Here is a 15,717-nt window from a genome sequence, read left to right on the forward strand (position 1 = left end):
ATCGTGGAAAGTATAACAATTGTATTTGATCATGAGGACAGAGTCTGGTCTACCCACTGGAGTTCTAAGAAACTGATACCGAACTATTACGTCGTCACTGTGACGTGCTCTTGGTCGGTCAAAATACTCACTACTGACCACGGATTCCGAAGTTGCAATGAGGCACTTGGACAAACCGTGAAGAACAAAAGATTCGTCTTTACTGCCTTCTTTCCAGAATTTGAGACGAGTGGTCTTGCTGATCATATAGGCTAGTAAGCATGGCGCACCCAAGTACATTTGTAAGTACTTTATTTAAGCACTATACAAAGCGCAAAGCTGGAACTTCGAAACATAATGCGATAATACAAACATGGTAGCAATGCATTGTTCCAAAACATGTAATATTCTTCACATACAATTATTTACGAAGTTAGCAGTCTTAACCGATCTTGGGATGTACAACATGCTGAGACGGATTCACGTCTTTTCCACCACCATGTGCGAGCATTTCATGACATTGACATATTGTGACATAATATAAACATATATGGTCTGTTCTGTTCAATCGATCTCTTAATATCAAATACGGTATCCTAAAATATCTCAATATGCATTACATGTGACATGTCTCATGAAAAAAATCCTCACATCCAAACCTAATTTTCAAAGGTCATTCCGAATGGACAGAAGCGAGACATCGTCAAGAAAATAACTTGTCATCGTGACTATTACGTAAAGTTTGTCGTGCAAAGTCACATCCATCCGTTTATATGAGTCGCGCCGTGAAAGAGAATGGTATCGTATGTTCCTGTGTAAGAAACGAATGTTTCAGCATCAACGAAGTTTCAGAAGAATCTATATCAACGGGCTTCTGGTTGGTCTGGGGCCCACGTGAAGGTAGAAAAACGAATTGAACTTTCTGGGATTAGTGGCGAGCTCGGAAGAAAGCGTGGATGGGGTTCCCGGTGTCGGGGGTGAAGGAGGCAGTGTGGTGGTTGTTTGTTCAACAGACTGAGTCATATGTGCAAAGTGCTGACGTAAATGTGTCTGAAAAAGAAAGGAATATGTTATCATTCTTCTTGTAAATACACCCATTTTCAAACAGAAGCGACAGAACCCTTTCTACATCCATAAGAAATCAGCTAAAAGCGTTTTATGTAATGCTTATACATGTAACACTGATGTAATTTTTATGTAACACTGATTTCCTAACAATTTGGACAACAAAATCGAAAAGCTTCGAGTCTGGACCTAATAGACGGCAGGGTGTCCCATTTGCCCTTTCATGAGACCGATAGCTATATAAGTGCCAACTTACAAGCATGCTATCACTGGCCGGCTCTGCGCAGTATCTTTCCAGCATCTCTATGCTGCATACATTGACACAACACTCCTCCACAACTCCGCGTTGACTGACTGATCTCTTCCCTCGGCCGCCTTCTTCACGTTTCGTAAGGAGTGGCACTCCTAGATAAAAAAGACGACAAAAGCGTTCAGGATGGTTTGGAGTGAGTGAGCGAATGGGTTAGTTTCACGCCGCACTCAGCGGCGATGTGAAAACATTTCCCGTAGTACGTATACTTTTCTATACTAATTTACCAATCCATTAGAAGCATACGTAACGATGGAACTCAATAATCATTCGGATACGTCTCAGCAGTGAAAGACGTTGCTGAATCCAGGTGAACAAATCTCATGGACATCATAGTGATATTATCTATGTATAATTTCTGTACATGGGCATCGTTTCATTAACACGACCATTCAGTCATACGTCAGTTCTGACCACACGTGTAATGGACATGTGGATGTATAGGATACAACAACCGTAGCGCAACAACAATACAGCGCCATGAATGTCACCAATGAACTCGTATGCTTCATTCTCGATTCAACAACTTCAGAATGCCTTTGTCATTCGTTATATCTAACTGACATAGTTCAAGATACAAACAGTTTGTATGCCATATGAACCATAAGGAGCAGATGAAGTGTAATGGTTTTTCATATACTATCCAGGCAAACAACACTTATGCGTCTGTGTGCCGCATGTAGTATATACATGTATACCTGATCGTTTGTTAACGTCCCAGTGGAAGCCCCTGCCCATACAAACAAGGTCCAGGGCGTCTGCAAGTTGTTTCCCGCAAAGTCTTCCTGTAGCCTGGACACTGACGCTGGTGGCGGTCAGAACCGCCAAGGTCACCGAAAGCAATCTCAACCGCATCTGAAAATACAATAATACAAAGTTGTCAAAGATTCTAATGAAGCAACGCTTGTCCTCCAGAATGAATTATAAGGTCATGGCAGACACTCTTGGGGGACCTACGTCGCTGGCACTTAACGTTGTTGAGGATGATCATGACTGACGCTGAGGGGCAACAGAAATAAAGGGCATTCCAAGTGCCTGGTGATATTTCTTCTCTGCTTAGCTGACCAATAAGCAGATAAGCAATAAACGGAGAGAATCACTGAAAAGCACATTTGCGATTATACAAATATAATCGACTGTGTATCCTAGTCTGTATGGGCAATAACCATCTTGCACTGAACAGCTAAAGAAACGTAACTCTGCCTTTTTTGAGGTTTTGAAATAGAGTTAGTGAGTGAGTTTAGTTTTACGCAGCTCTCAGCAATATTCCAGCTAAATGGCGGCGGTCTGTAAATAATCGAGTCTGGACCAGACAATCCAGTGATCAACAACATGAGCATCGATCTGTGCAATTGGGAACCGATGACATGTGTCAACCAAGTCAGCGAGCCTGACCTCCCGATCCCGTTAGTCGCCTCTTACGACAAGCATAGTCGCCTTTTATGGCAAGCATGGGTTGCTGAAGGCCTATTCTACCCCGGGACCTTTACGGGTCGTTTTGAAATAGAAGACACAGACATGAAAGCTTACTTTTATGAGAATTCATTTTCTTCAAAAAACGATTTTCCTTTGCTGCTCAGTACATTTCACTAGACACGTGAAATATATTTTATGCTACCAGTTTTGTTTTATAAAATATTGATGTTATCAATCCAATAAAATGTGATAAATGATATCCAAATTCTCCCAAATGTAATTAAAAGATAGTTATGGTGTTTGTTCACACAGTTCACGTGTTTGTTCGGTATTCAAAAATAAAACAAAATAAAAAAGACACAAATCTGTATCAGTTGCTTTCCATTTTCATTGTTTGAATAAGATCAGTTTTCGTAATTACTACTTATTTTCTTAATACTTTCCATCAAAGATCCACTTGATCTTGGCACGACTGAAGCGCCGACGGAAAGGAAACGAGACGAGTGTTTACAGTATCATATTAATAATCATTAATGCTGGAAATGGCCGCTGCCAATCGACTGAAATAGCCATTTGTACATGAAATGTCACTTTTGAAAGCTGCAAACACCTAACACTAAAGTTCTGAGATATGGTATACAAGCATAAAGAAAGAACACCATGTGGCGGCCTGTTACGACGTACAATTTACGTTAAGTTTATTACAGTATGCGGCAAGTGTTATTGCGTTTTTATTACAATTTACGTCGTAACACGACCTTAAGTCGCACTCGCTCAGCGCGGGTGCTTAAGATTCGATTTTTCAATTCTGTCGAGTTGTCCTCACTGGAGTACGATCATCCCATGCTGAGAATTACAGAACAAATGAACTTCATGTTACCCTTTATTGTGCTGCGTAAGAAGATACTGGACAGAAAGCTTTGTGGAGCAATTAATTTAAGTGGTCCCCGCAACGCGATATACTTTTTTCTCATTGCAGTAAAATTATAATTTTTCTGAAACGCAGAAGTACCAGTCTTTCCATGTTTTTGATTTTCAATTGAAAACATTTGAAGTTGGCAAAAAAATTAGTAGCCATAACCATGAACACTTTAAGTGAACTTCAACGAGATCTGAATTATTCAAACATAATTTTAAAAGCTGGAAAAACATATTTGAGTAGTACATAATTGATCATGAGTATCTTAACTTTTACGACAAAAATTTACAATAATTCCAACATAAATGGTGATTGCAAATTCAATTCATATCCCACTCTTCGTTGAACTATTTCAATATTACCTAAATTTATCCACAAGCAGATTAGTTTGTACAAGATGTTCCAGGAACGAGTGAAGGCAAGATATCATTTTACAGCAGGTCTATCAGCATTCAGTACATGTATATGGCACATTTTCTTTCGCATAGTTTACCAAAGTATGGGTCGCCATCCAGGTTACAAAATTTTAACAACAGGTCTTTCAGCATTCCTTGCATGGAAATGGCATATCTCCTTGTATGTAGTTAGATACACGGCATTCCATTTCAAATCATTTCTCTCGACTGTCGGCTTTTCGAGTATTCACGTAACATGCAGAACTTACCTTCAGAGGATCTTGACTCGAGGAAAGTATGAACTGTCTGGCGCAGTGATAATGTTTATATTTCTTATAACGCCTGTATTGTCGAGCGGCAAGTTCATGAACCAGAATTATGTTCCGTTTAAGGTGATATCTGATACCTAATGTCGGAAAAGGTGACAAAACTGACAAACACTCTGACGGATGATTTCACTGGGTAACAATGTACATACCTTATACAGGCCCAAGCAGATTATTTCTCTTACAATCACATGTGCAAAATACGTTCCTTCCCTGATCACCATAGCAACATGACAGGGTCACATTTGCGTGATATGCCAACAAACCGTGAACGGTGATGTACATACCTTTTTGTTCATGATCTACGTGCGTCATAGGTGTAGTCAAACAGGCCAATCACCCTCGAATGGTCCACGTGTTTAGTTAGTGAGCGAGTTTACTTTTACGCCAATATTAGCAATTTCTGGGGGCACCAGAAATGGGCTTTACGCATTTTGCATATAAGCGATGCATGGGTATTGAGAGATGTATCAATAGAGAGGTGTATAGATCTGGGTTGAAAAATATATCAGTATAGCGAGACATGTCAGAGAGACATGTATGTGCTGAGAGAGGTATCAGTAAAGAGAGGTATATCCGTTTAAAGAGATGTATCAGTATACAGAAGTATATCTATATCAGGTGATGTAACAGTATAGAGAGGTATATCTGTGTTTAGATATATCAGTAAACAGAGGTATACCTGTTTAGATAGCTGTATCAGCATACAGAGGTGTATGCGTATTTAGAGAAGTTGAGATGGGTTCATCAACATAGTGGGTGAATGAGTGAGTTTAGTTTTACGCCGCACTCAGCAATATTCCAGCTAAATGGCGGCGGTCTGTTAATAATCGAGTCTGGACCAGACATTACAGTGATCAACGACATGAGCATCGATCTGGGCAATTGGGAACCAATGACATGTGTCAACCAAGTCAGCGAGCCTGATCACCCGCTCTCGCTAGTCGCCTCTTACGACAAGCACAGTCACTTTTTATGGCAAGCATGGGTTGCTGAAGGCCGATTCTACCTCCGGACCTTCACGGGTCCCATCAACATAGACATGTATAATGACAATAATGACAATGTCAGGTATATCATAAGAGAGAAGTATATCAATACAGAGAGATACACCCGGAAGTGTTTCCGTACAAAGATTTCTACCTGACTAATTAACAATTTGCTCAAAATGTTTTACGCAAGTCCACTTAACATGTGATGACATGCGTCACCGTCAGTTAAAATACACACGTGTAATGTCTAGGTGAAAACAGAGTTTCCGTCGCAAAACACTTGAAATCAAGACTTATTTCGTTTATTGGTGATTTGTTGTTTTATAACGCTATCACACTTAAATCGCACAATATCGCGTATACCAATCAGTTGATTTAATTCCACTTAGATGTTGGCTCAGCTTTGAAATCTTTGTCACATTTAATCAGTCTTTCTGTATATATAAAGCCGAGAAGATCTTGGTTAGAATGGTCATCAGACAACAGCAAACTATGCCTGTCGTATCGTATGCTCACTGCGTGGATAGATGTTCATGATGTCAATCATCGGCCTTCTGGTTCAGGATCGATTAATAACAGACCAGTGTAATAGAGCAAAAGTGGTTGCTGAGTGCAATATATATACGACACAAGCAATCAAAAAATGACTTGGAAAATGTCATGGATGTACATTGCGAGCGAAGGCTGAAAATTGTACATCCATTGAAAGTAAAAATTTGGAGAATACAGCCACATAAGAGAAGCGTTGTATTGCCCAAAGTGGCCTAGACGAATCTAAGAATAATTGATACTTAAAGAAAGACTGAAGAAACCTGGAAGAGAATAAAGGAACACATGTACTTTCCGGTGTTCCGTTATTAGTTTCCTTGGGTATAAGTTTTGAATGTTTTTTGCCACAGTTTGTTTGTTTTCGCACAGGCGACAATGCAAAATAGCAACAATGTTCCTTTAGTATTCCATACATAACTGTCTGTTTATTATATCGTCTAGCGTTACACTGTAAGAAAAGCCGCTTAGATATCAGATTAATATATGTCATACGTTTCCATTTACCCACATCTATGCCCGACACTGACAAATTAGTCAAAATTTGTTGAATGAATTGAAACCATTAATATTTCCCTCAAGAAACGACAGTCTATACATGAAATCTGTTTTGTGTCAAAAGCCAGAAAATGAACTAAGCACTAGATGGCATTCCACTCCCACGCTAAATACAACATATTTGTGTTGTTTTGTAAGTTGAAGAATGACATCTAAAGTAGTACAGTCGACAAGTCAGACGTGGAAGGTCGTTGCAGTGAAGCAGACAACGCTGTCTGATGAGTCAGTCTCTGTAATGCTAACAATTGTAGAGACCGCTATTGGGAGACTTTGTGACAGAGGTATATGGGAATCTTGTAGGTACATGTCAGTTTTCTCATGAATAAATGTCATAAAGCATTGTTTCCTGCGACAGACAAATTCAAATTTAATATTTACAACAAGCAATATACACCATCAACCCCCCACCCACCCACCCTCTCTCTCTCTCTCTGTCTCTCTCTCTCTCTCTCTCTCTCTCTCTCTCTCTGTGTGTGTGTGTGTGTGTGTGTGGCGACAGTCTTGCGAAGTTTGCAGACAGACAGACAGACTTCACAGCACTTCACCAGGACCTATGGTTGCCTCGAGGTTAAGACGAACAAATACAATTTGCATCTTTGATTCGTCAATGATCATAACTCACAGTGTCCCATGGCAGCATCTATTGTAGGATTCCAACAATATCATAACTTGTTTATGAATCGCTATGACGTCAAACCGCATCGCTCGGTCTACCCACAGTCGGAAACAATCCATATGTGGACATGTTCCTGGATATTTATTTGACAAATGGAATTAGAGGTCTTCAAAGATGGAAAGCCTTTGAGCTACCTGCCATTTACATTGTAAGCTCCCCAAGGGCTCAAGGGTGACAAATGTCAAAACAATGAGCAGTCACACATCCTGGGATAATACTTACTAGGAAATGTATGATACTGTCAATACGCTTTTGTACTGTTAAATAAGTAGATGCAGGTGTTTAATGCAAACATTACACAGGTGCTAGCATTCTGTTGTTAAGAACTAAATAAATCAGTTAGGAATCACGAAACAGAGAAACGTACTATACTATACAGTTTGTACTAGCTGTTATCGTAATACATTTTTGAGAAAAATGAAATTGTGATCACAAGCTGTCACTGTATCCCAAACCATTATCTGACTACTGAATTGATAATTTTAAAATTTGAACTACATTAATTTTGACACACTTAAAAATAAGTCACGCTTAATTTGACTGCATCCTGAAATATTACAGTAAAGAAATATTGGCTATCCTATTTGAACACCTCCAATGGAGAGAGTGAGTTTAGATTTACGCCGCACTCGGCAATATTCCAACTAAATTATATGGCGTCGGCTTGTAAATAAGTTCTAGATTAGACCCAATATTTCAAGTTGCAAAATATTGAAAGACTCGAATTATAAACCAGCTCAAGATATATCTTCATAATGATAAAAGGTCACCATTTCCTGTATGAAAGATGTAACTAAGTTTACAAAACACGTTTACCGTTGCTTGATTTTCAGATCCACTGATGGCAAAAATTTGACAATTTCAAAAAAAAATGAAATAAGATCGATGAAAGTCTATTACACCGGCGAGTGTAAACATCCAGTTGAACAAAGCGATGAAATGTTAGTTTAGATGTAACATACCTCTAAGGACGGAGCAGACCAAGATTATTTTTACTCCTATCACGAATCTATATGAACGTGAAGCGAAGTAGCAGTGTGCATGTCACTATCAAAATTCGAATATCGAAAAACAAACTGTGTTCTAGAAGGAGAAAAAATATAATTCTCAGCACAGAAGGTGAGTAATAACGTTATTCCACTTTTCGACATTCCGTGGAAATGCTTCACTATTAAAATTCGCAAACACAGCCTACAATGAGCAAAATTACAAGAATTTGTGTATTTTCACTCACCTGAACGTTTAGTAAAATGTTACTCTTACTACTGTATAATGAGATCTTGTTCACTTAACAGCACCAACTCATCAACCTCACCGTGCGACAGTTTTGGACGGCTGAGCTTTGTATTTTACCAGTTTGCAAATCTGACGTAGTGTCTGGTGTCTGTCAGCTGCTTTCACAGTTTGCTTTCACCTAACGGACGTTATGATGTAGTTTGGAAGATACAAAAGGCACCAGCCTCTAACTTAATTTTTAGTCACGCCTAAAGAATGTCACAAGTTTCATCTTAATTACAGAGTTTGTAACTGTAACTGTGTTGACGATGGGAATTTGGGCAACATTTCCTATTTGTTTGTCCTCAATATGCATTGTTATATAAATATATACCACCCCAGTATTATATAACCCTACTGTATTCTCTTATAAGTGTTTGTTAAACTGTAAAAGGACTGACGTACTTACGAATTTAGCAAAATATTTAAAGCAATGTTTATACATTGTTATCATTATGCTTGTAAATTGCCTCTGTCTAGTTTGCAGTATACATACACATTGCGTTATAGTTATATAATTGTATATAGTTATATTGTATATAGTTATATTGTATATAGTTATATTGTATATAGTTATATTGCGTTATAGTTTGCAGTATACATACACACTGCGTTATAGTTATATTGTATATAGTTATATTGCGTTATAGTTTGCAGTATACATACACACTGCGTTATAGTTATATTGTATATAGTTATATTGCGTTATAGTTATATTGTATATAGTTATATTGTATATAGTTATATTGCGTTATAGTTTGCAGTATACATACACATTGTTATGTTTTGTACATGGATCAATTCTAATATCTCAATTCTAATAAAACGAAGCTTTTTTCTAAAATTGAAAAATTTGTTCCGTAACATGGAGAGAAATTGTGTTCTTTTGGTATTTCATGTCAGTTGATACAGTACTATATATCACCTAAATTTCCCAATAATGAAAATATCATGTTTATTATGGTGACATGAAAAGGATAAATATTTATGAGGGTGATGGTGAACATGTTGATAATGGTGTTGTTGGTGCTTTTCAAAGTAATTCTGACATGAACCTAACATTAACCAGAACCATTGCTGATATTGTTGACGGTGCACATATTGTTGACAATGTTTATGTGCTTGATCATGTTTATGATAGTGATAGAAACATGACTAATATTTCTGAGTGCGATGTTGGTAATAGCGAGCATGATGTTGAAAATGTTGATAAAGATGTTGATAATGAAGGAGTTGTAAAGGCTGATAGTACTGAGGATAATAATGATGATGGTAATGCAGATATTGAATGCGCAATGTTAATGTGAATACACATATTGTTGACAATGACGTTTTTAATGGTGTTCACATAAACACACTCAGAACAAACCATGATTCAAGTCTGTTTCGTTTTACATCATTGAATGTTTTTGTGGTCTGAGAAATAGACTTGAATTGATTGACCTCATTAACAAGAATGATGTAATCGGCCTACAGGCAATGATCAATGAACACTAATGATCAATACACAGGTGTATTTTGCTCTTTATCTCGAAGGTATGGCTAGCAGCTAGTACTTTACTTTAACGTAAGGGACCTTTCATAATTTATGGTTAGGGGGAGGGGAGAGGGAGTTGGTGATGATCTTAATTTACTTTGCACATGCAACTCCGTAAAAAGCAACATCACCCATCCAATCATGGACCATCCTATCATGTGCAAAGATATTTGATGACCCCTAATTCCCCAGACTTCATCACCAACACAACACCACAACACCCCCTTCTCCACCCAACCATAAATTAAGTACGGTCCCTAAACGCAATAGAATCCACAACTCCACTCAAGTTAATCTTTGTAATATCTCATTGGAAAACGTCTCACAACCGGGTATATACGATAAATGTAAAGCCGAGGTATTTGTTAACAACTTAAACACGCTTCAAATAGACATTGTCAAATTATTACAATCGATTCGCGGCACACGCACAGGTCAGTGCGACCTATGTATAGTCAATGATCTGGCTGAGCACATAACGCACCAACGGCGCACGAGAAGCATTCGGAACCTGTAAACAGTTTGAACAGCAGAAAGGCGTGAAAAAGAAATATAAACAAAAATAAACAATTTAATAAAGCTACAAATCGCCTTAAGAATTCAAACACTGCTCCAAACAAAGAACTATAGACAGTGATACAGAAGAGTTAGAAATAGAACGCAAGTGCAAAAGAATATCCAGTTTTGACTATGTTCAGAAAAAACACTCCCACTGGAGTAAAGAAAACTAATAGCTTCGAAAATTATGTCAATGGATGAAGATATAGTTCACAAAAAGGGCTAGCACGCCCTGTCTTACTGGTAGCGCCTGTCAATCGCATATTTTTGTTTTTCAAAATGGAAGCCGTTTTGGCCTGACGCTGTACAAGAGTACTCCTACCACTAAGTAGGCAATTCAACTAGACATACCTATCTGTCAGGGAACTGGACACACTGACCATCAACGTTACCGCGATTCGTCCAGAGTTGTGACCCTTGGGCATGCCAACAACTTCGATTATTGGTTCGGATCTCAGGCCACTCCTATGAGCCAACAGCACAACACGTCTGCATAAAGCTGGAACCTAGTAATACAAGCCGACGTATTGGCGTTCAAGCGAACTCACTCACTACTTCGCATCGCAAAAAAGTGTACCCGTGGGAACTCAGTGGGCAGTCCTTCTTAATGAATGTTCATGCGATGGAAGAGCAGTCATTTTAGAATGTCCTCCAACACTCGTTAGGCGTTCTCTATACATTCCGTACAAAAAGGTGTAACATCAGTAAACTTTTCCGCCGATACCATCTGCAATTTCCATGAACAGTATTAAAATCTGTATGTTTTTTCTTTTTTTATTATTATTACATTAATAGTTTTGTGAATGTTTATTGGTCATATAAGTACTTGACTCTCAATTCATATGAATCAAACAAAATATCATTGGTACCGGCACTCGCTGTAGGCATAAACAAACCCAAATGGCTTTCTCTCGAGTTCCAAGCTTTAAAGTGAAGCCTTCAATTTGGAAACATGTTCAACTGATCTCTTGTACGATTACATCTGGGTCCCGACAGTAGCTAGTGGCATTGTTTCAAAAGAAAGGAAACGGTATTTTCATTACCTGAACCCAATGTGTTACACTTTCAGAATATATTGCAGTACGCAAACACATATCACAATATACAGCAATAAGAAACATTTCCCAGTAGTTACCAGCTAGATGCTGACATGTTTAAATCATTATTCCGCTTTGCAGTATAAACATGATAAAGTCACGCAACCCCAGGCCCCTTCATTGAGGCATTTGACCCGTGAAGGTCTGGGGTGAACAGGTTTTCAGCAACTCATGTTTGCCATGAAAGGCAACTATGCTTGTCGTAAGAAGCCACTAACGGGATCGGGTGGTCAGGATCGCTGACTCGGTTGACACATGTCATCGGTTCCCAATGGCGCAGATCGATGCTCATACTGTTGATTACTAGATTGTCTGGTCCAGACTGAATTATTTACAGACCGCAGCTATATAGATGTAATATTGCTGAGTACGGTGTAAAACTAAATTCACTCACTCACAGAGGGATTCCTTCCACGTCACGTTGACCAGATTGTTCATTCGCCTGACAGGATTTACAAAACAAGATTTATATTAAACGACTTTGCGTCCTTTCCGATCAGGGCAGGTCTTTGTTCATCACAACCTCAAATATCGAACGGATGTGCCTGTGTGAAAGAGCGAGTGGGTGATTCTGGTTTAACGAGACCAGAATACTACAATACATGTATTAGCTGACGGTGTGACCCTGCTAAAGAGAGTCTAGGCCTACGTAGGCCATAGATCTAAATACATTAATAAAACTAATTAAGAACCACAAGTTCATGGTATCACGGGATAATAAAGAAGATCATAACTGAAAGTTCGATATCAAAAAAAACGATTATCGTATTCTGGCACGATTAACCAAACAGACGCCAAAGAGAACGGAAACCTGGCTGACGTACGTTTTCTAACACCTCAGCCGTGTGAAATTCTGACAAATGCTCCTCTGGACATTAATACGTCATCATCACTGTATTTTTTGACACTTCCTTCGTAGCTAAAGAAGCCCGAACACAGGTGTGTCGTGTGACAGGCAAATACATTACAAATGTGTATACCACAGCCTAAATCCTGCCAAACAAACAAATATTCCACTAATAGCATCGCTTCCACGTCACATTTAAAGAGGTATCACAGTACAAATAAAAACCGGATTTTAATTTCCCTACCTTCTTCCTCTACAACTCACTGTTTTCATTTCAAATCAGTTTCAAATCAGGATTAAAATTTCAAATACAAATACCCGGTGACAGGCTGAATTCAAGATTTCCGAAGAACCCCAAAACCTTGTTATTACGGTTCTTGTGTCTCAAAGGCAAAGAAACACTTGATATAAAGTTTCTTACCGGTGGTACGTCAGTCCTGTTCTTCATGTGGTGCCGGTATGAAGTCTTCATTCTGGTTCTGTTCTCAACTACCTCGGTCACCGGGCCTGTGATGTTACCTGCCACCATCGCCTTGCTGCCTCATATATGATGGTAAGCCTCCCTCCCACCCACGTCTTACAGATCACACTACAGAGCCAAAGGGCGCGTTTCGAGTAAAAACCGACAAGAGGGCATATGTCATCTTGTTTGGTGTCACGTATACACGTATCTGTAACAAATAGATCTCGAAAATCGTCATATATAAAATTACGGGATCGTTTTGCTTAATACTTTTCGAACTATTAGACGCAGGGCGGGCGTGCTGGTCTGGGTCATCATATATCCATCCCACTCATGTTCAAGCAGGAGGTAAATAGGAAGCCAGATTAATGCATTATGAAAATTACTCTCCAATTGCGACGCAGACAGGTCTTGGAATGGCATGGAATGTTCTAAACCAGGAATCCGATATCCATTGAAATAGATTGAATTATTGTGATGAAGTTGAGCAATTCGATTCTTCTGCATTGCATTGGACTCTCAAATGAGGGTTAGAACCTTTGCAATTAATTCTCCAAAATGAGCTTTGTGATATGCATGTATTGTGTCCTGTTTAACGAGAGCTTATTACTTCGTTTAAGCAGAATGAAGCTTGAACGTTTACATCTTAAAGATGACGTTAATTGTCCAGATTCAGCACAATTTGACACTTCGTTGTCCTCCTGGCAAGTTAGTATATCAGTAGCTTAAGACACTTTGAGCAGCGAGGGTGTGATTGGTCATTCCATATGTTTCAAAGTTTTAAGATAGCAAGTGTATGAATATATGCTGGGCCAAAATCTCAAGTACATTCTGTTTGAAATGGTAGAAAACACGTTTACACAAGTTATCAACCTCGTGAGACTTCTTTAATATGCTCGTAACTGTCAGGGGAGTTTTCAGTGACAACTTGATATACATTATACGTGGTTCCTGTTTCCAAGTCCAGCAGTTGTGCATTTTCATGTTTCTACAAAGGATATGTACATTCAGTTTTCGAACGATGTGTCTAAAGAAAAGGTTGTAGCAGAGCAAGGAAAGGCAAACAGTCCGTTAAGAGATCGTTACAAACGTTTTGGTATTAACATCGATAATGTTTGATACTTTATTTAGGATCACGACTTATCTTCAAGCTACGAATGTCTAATGTGCAAAGTCTAGAACTGTTGTCGCAACTGCTATTTCTCCGCATATGCGGAGGTGAGGTGGCACATTCTACACAATAACGCAAGTGGAAAGCTTCGGGGCCTAGGTTTTCGAGGCTCTCTTAGCGCTAAAATAGTCGTAAGTGCCATGCAATAACATTACTTTCCTATATTATTTCAGAACCAAGAGAGCTCTGAAAATCTAGGCCCCGAAGCTTTCCAGTGGCGTTATTGTGCTCTAGACTAGGTTCGTGTATAAAAAATAGTGCAGATATTCAGGAAAATGCACATTTTCCACAAAATGCGTTCACGCCATCATGGAACTCAGAAACAGTATACTGAATGAGCATCTTAAGAGTAATGTCGTGTATGTAGGTCAATATAAGTTTGACTCTGGGCCGTTTTCTTAAGGCAAAAAGCTAATAACATGAGTTTTTCCATGATCACCGATAACTGTTGACAGGATCGTATCAACTTCTGTATGCTTGATACTAGAAACCTTTACGCGTCCTTGAAAGGATGTAGTTTCAAAGTTAGTTCACAAATTGAGTATGTCTCCACCATTGACGTTGATGCAGGCTTGACAACGACTACACATGCACGACACTATCTGATTGACAAAAGCTTGGGAAATGGTGAGTCATGTCTGCTCCAACGCTTGATCCAGTTCAACTAACGTCGATAGTTTATTCTGGGCTTGACGTAAACATCTCTCCAAGTTCCAGTTATCATGAATTAGTCAGAAAAAGCAGAGTTAATTTATTTGTGAATATGTATTATGGGGATCTTGTCGAGCTAGAAGTTTATATCAAAATACAAACTTTCGAAACAACTGTTTTTATACTTGTAATGAATAGATGGAAAAGGGCGTGCATATATATATATAAAAGGGCGTGCATATATATATATATATATATATATATATATATATATATATATATATATATATATATATATATATTACATATACAAGAAATGTAAAATGTACAAAAAGGTAAATGAAGACATGCAATATTATCCGTTCATAGTTATTACTGATAAAAATTGTGTGGGGGCAAAATCATTAAAGATAATGTATCCAGTCAACCTTAATATAATACTTCACGTCTTAATTTTGCTACAACGTTTTACAATCCCAGTATTCCTAAGGCATCGATATTACACATTGCGTATCTGATAACATAACGGGAAAAACTATGGCTTCAGATGCACGCGTCCTGGTGGCAAAATTATTTCTACTTGTATATCATTAATGCTGCTTCATTGTGTAATTGTACGTAGAGTGAGTGAGTTTAGTTTCACCTCGCACTCAGCAATATTCCATCTATATATAGCGGGGATCTGTAAATAATCGAGTCTGGACTAGCATGAGCACCAATCTGCGCAGTTTGGAACCGTCGACATGTGTCAACCAAGTCAGTGAACCCGACCACTCAATCCTGTCAGATGCATATTACGACAAGCATAGATTACTAAAAGTCAGTTCTCACCCGGACCTTCATGGGGCGTTTACTTAGAGCGTTTAATGTACAATCAGTAACGGTTCCACACATCCTTGACAAAATTAATTACATAACATGCCGGAACGTTATCCG

At 38.6% G+C, this 15,717-nt stretch overlaps 1 protein-coding gene across 1 annotated transcript; it reads right to left on the bottom strand.

The window, feature by feature from the left end:
* Positions 1-678: 678 nt before the first annotated feature.
* On the bottom strand, positions 679-13,025 carry LOC137287333 (insulin-like growth factor I). Its single transcript, XM_067819581.1, has 4 exons — positions 12,918-13,025; positions 2,053-2,209; positions 1,301-1,449; positions 679-1,029 (listed from the first exon to the last, which is right to left on the bottom strand). The coding sequence occupies exons 1-4, from the start codon at positions 13,023-13,025 to the stop codon at positions 838-840; spliced, it is 606 nt and encodes a 201-aa protein (XP_067675682.1). The 3' UTR covers positions 679-837.
* Positions 13,026-15,717: the final 2,692 nt, after the last annotated feature.

The sequence above is a fragment of the Haliotis asinina genome, chromosome 6 (genome assembly GCF_037392515.1).
Source record: "Haliotis asinina isolate JCU_RB_2024 chromosome 6, JCU_Hal_asi_v2, whole genome shotgun sequence".
Lineage (NCBI taxonomy): Eukaryota > Metazoa > Mollusca > Gastropoda > Lepetellida > Haliotidae > Haliotis > Haliotis asinina.

What these genes read in the sequence shown, in the direction of transcription:
- LOC137287333 (XM_067819581.1), bottom strand. Translation starts at nt 13,025, where the DNA reads ATGGTGGCAGGTAACATCACAGGCCCGGTGACCGAGGTAGTTGAGAAC. An exon ending in ACAGGACTGACGTACCACCG is followed by an intron (nt 2,210 to 12,917) that starts GTAAGAAACTTT and finishes TTGTATTTTCAG; the next exon opens with ATGCGGTTGAGATTGCTTTC. An exon ending in CGGCCAGTGATAGCATGCTT is followed by an intron (nt 1,030 to 1,300) that starts GTAAGTTGGCAC and finishes TTTCTTTTTCAG; the next exon opens with ACACATTTACGTCAGCACTT.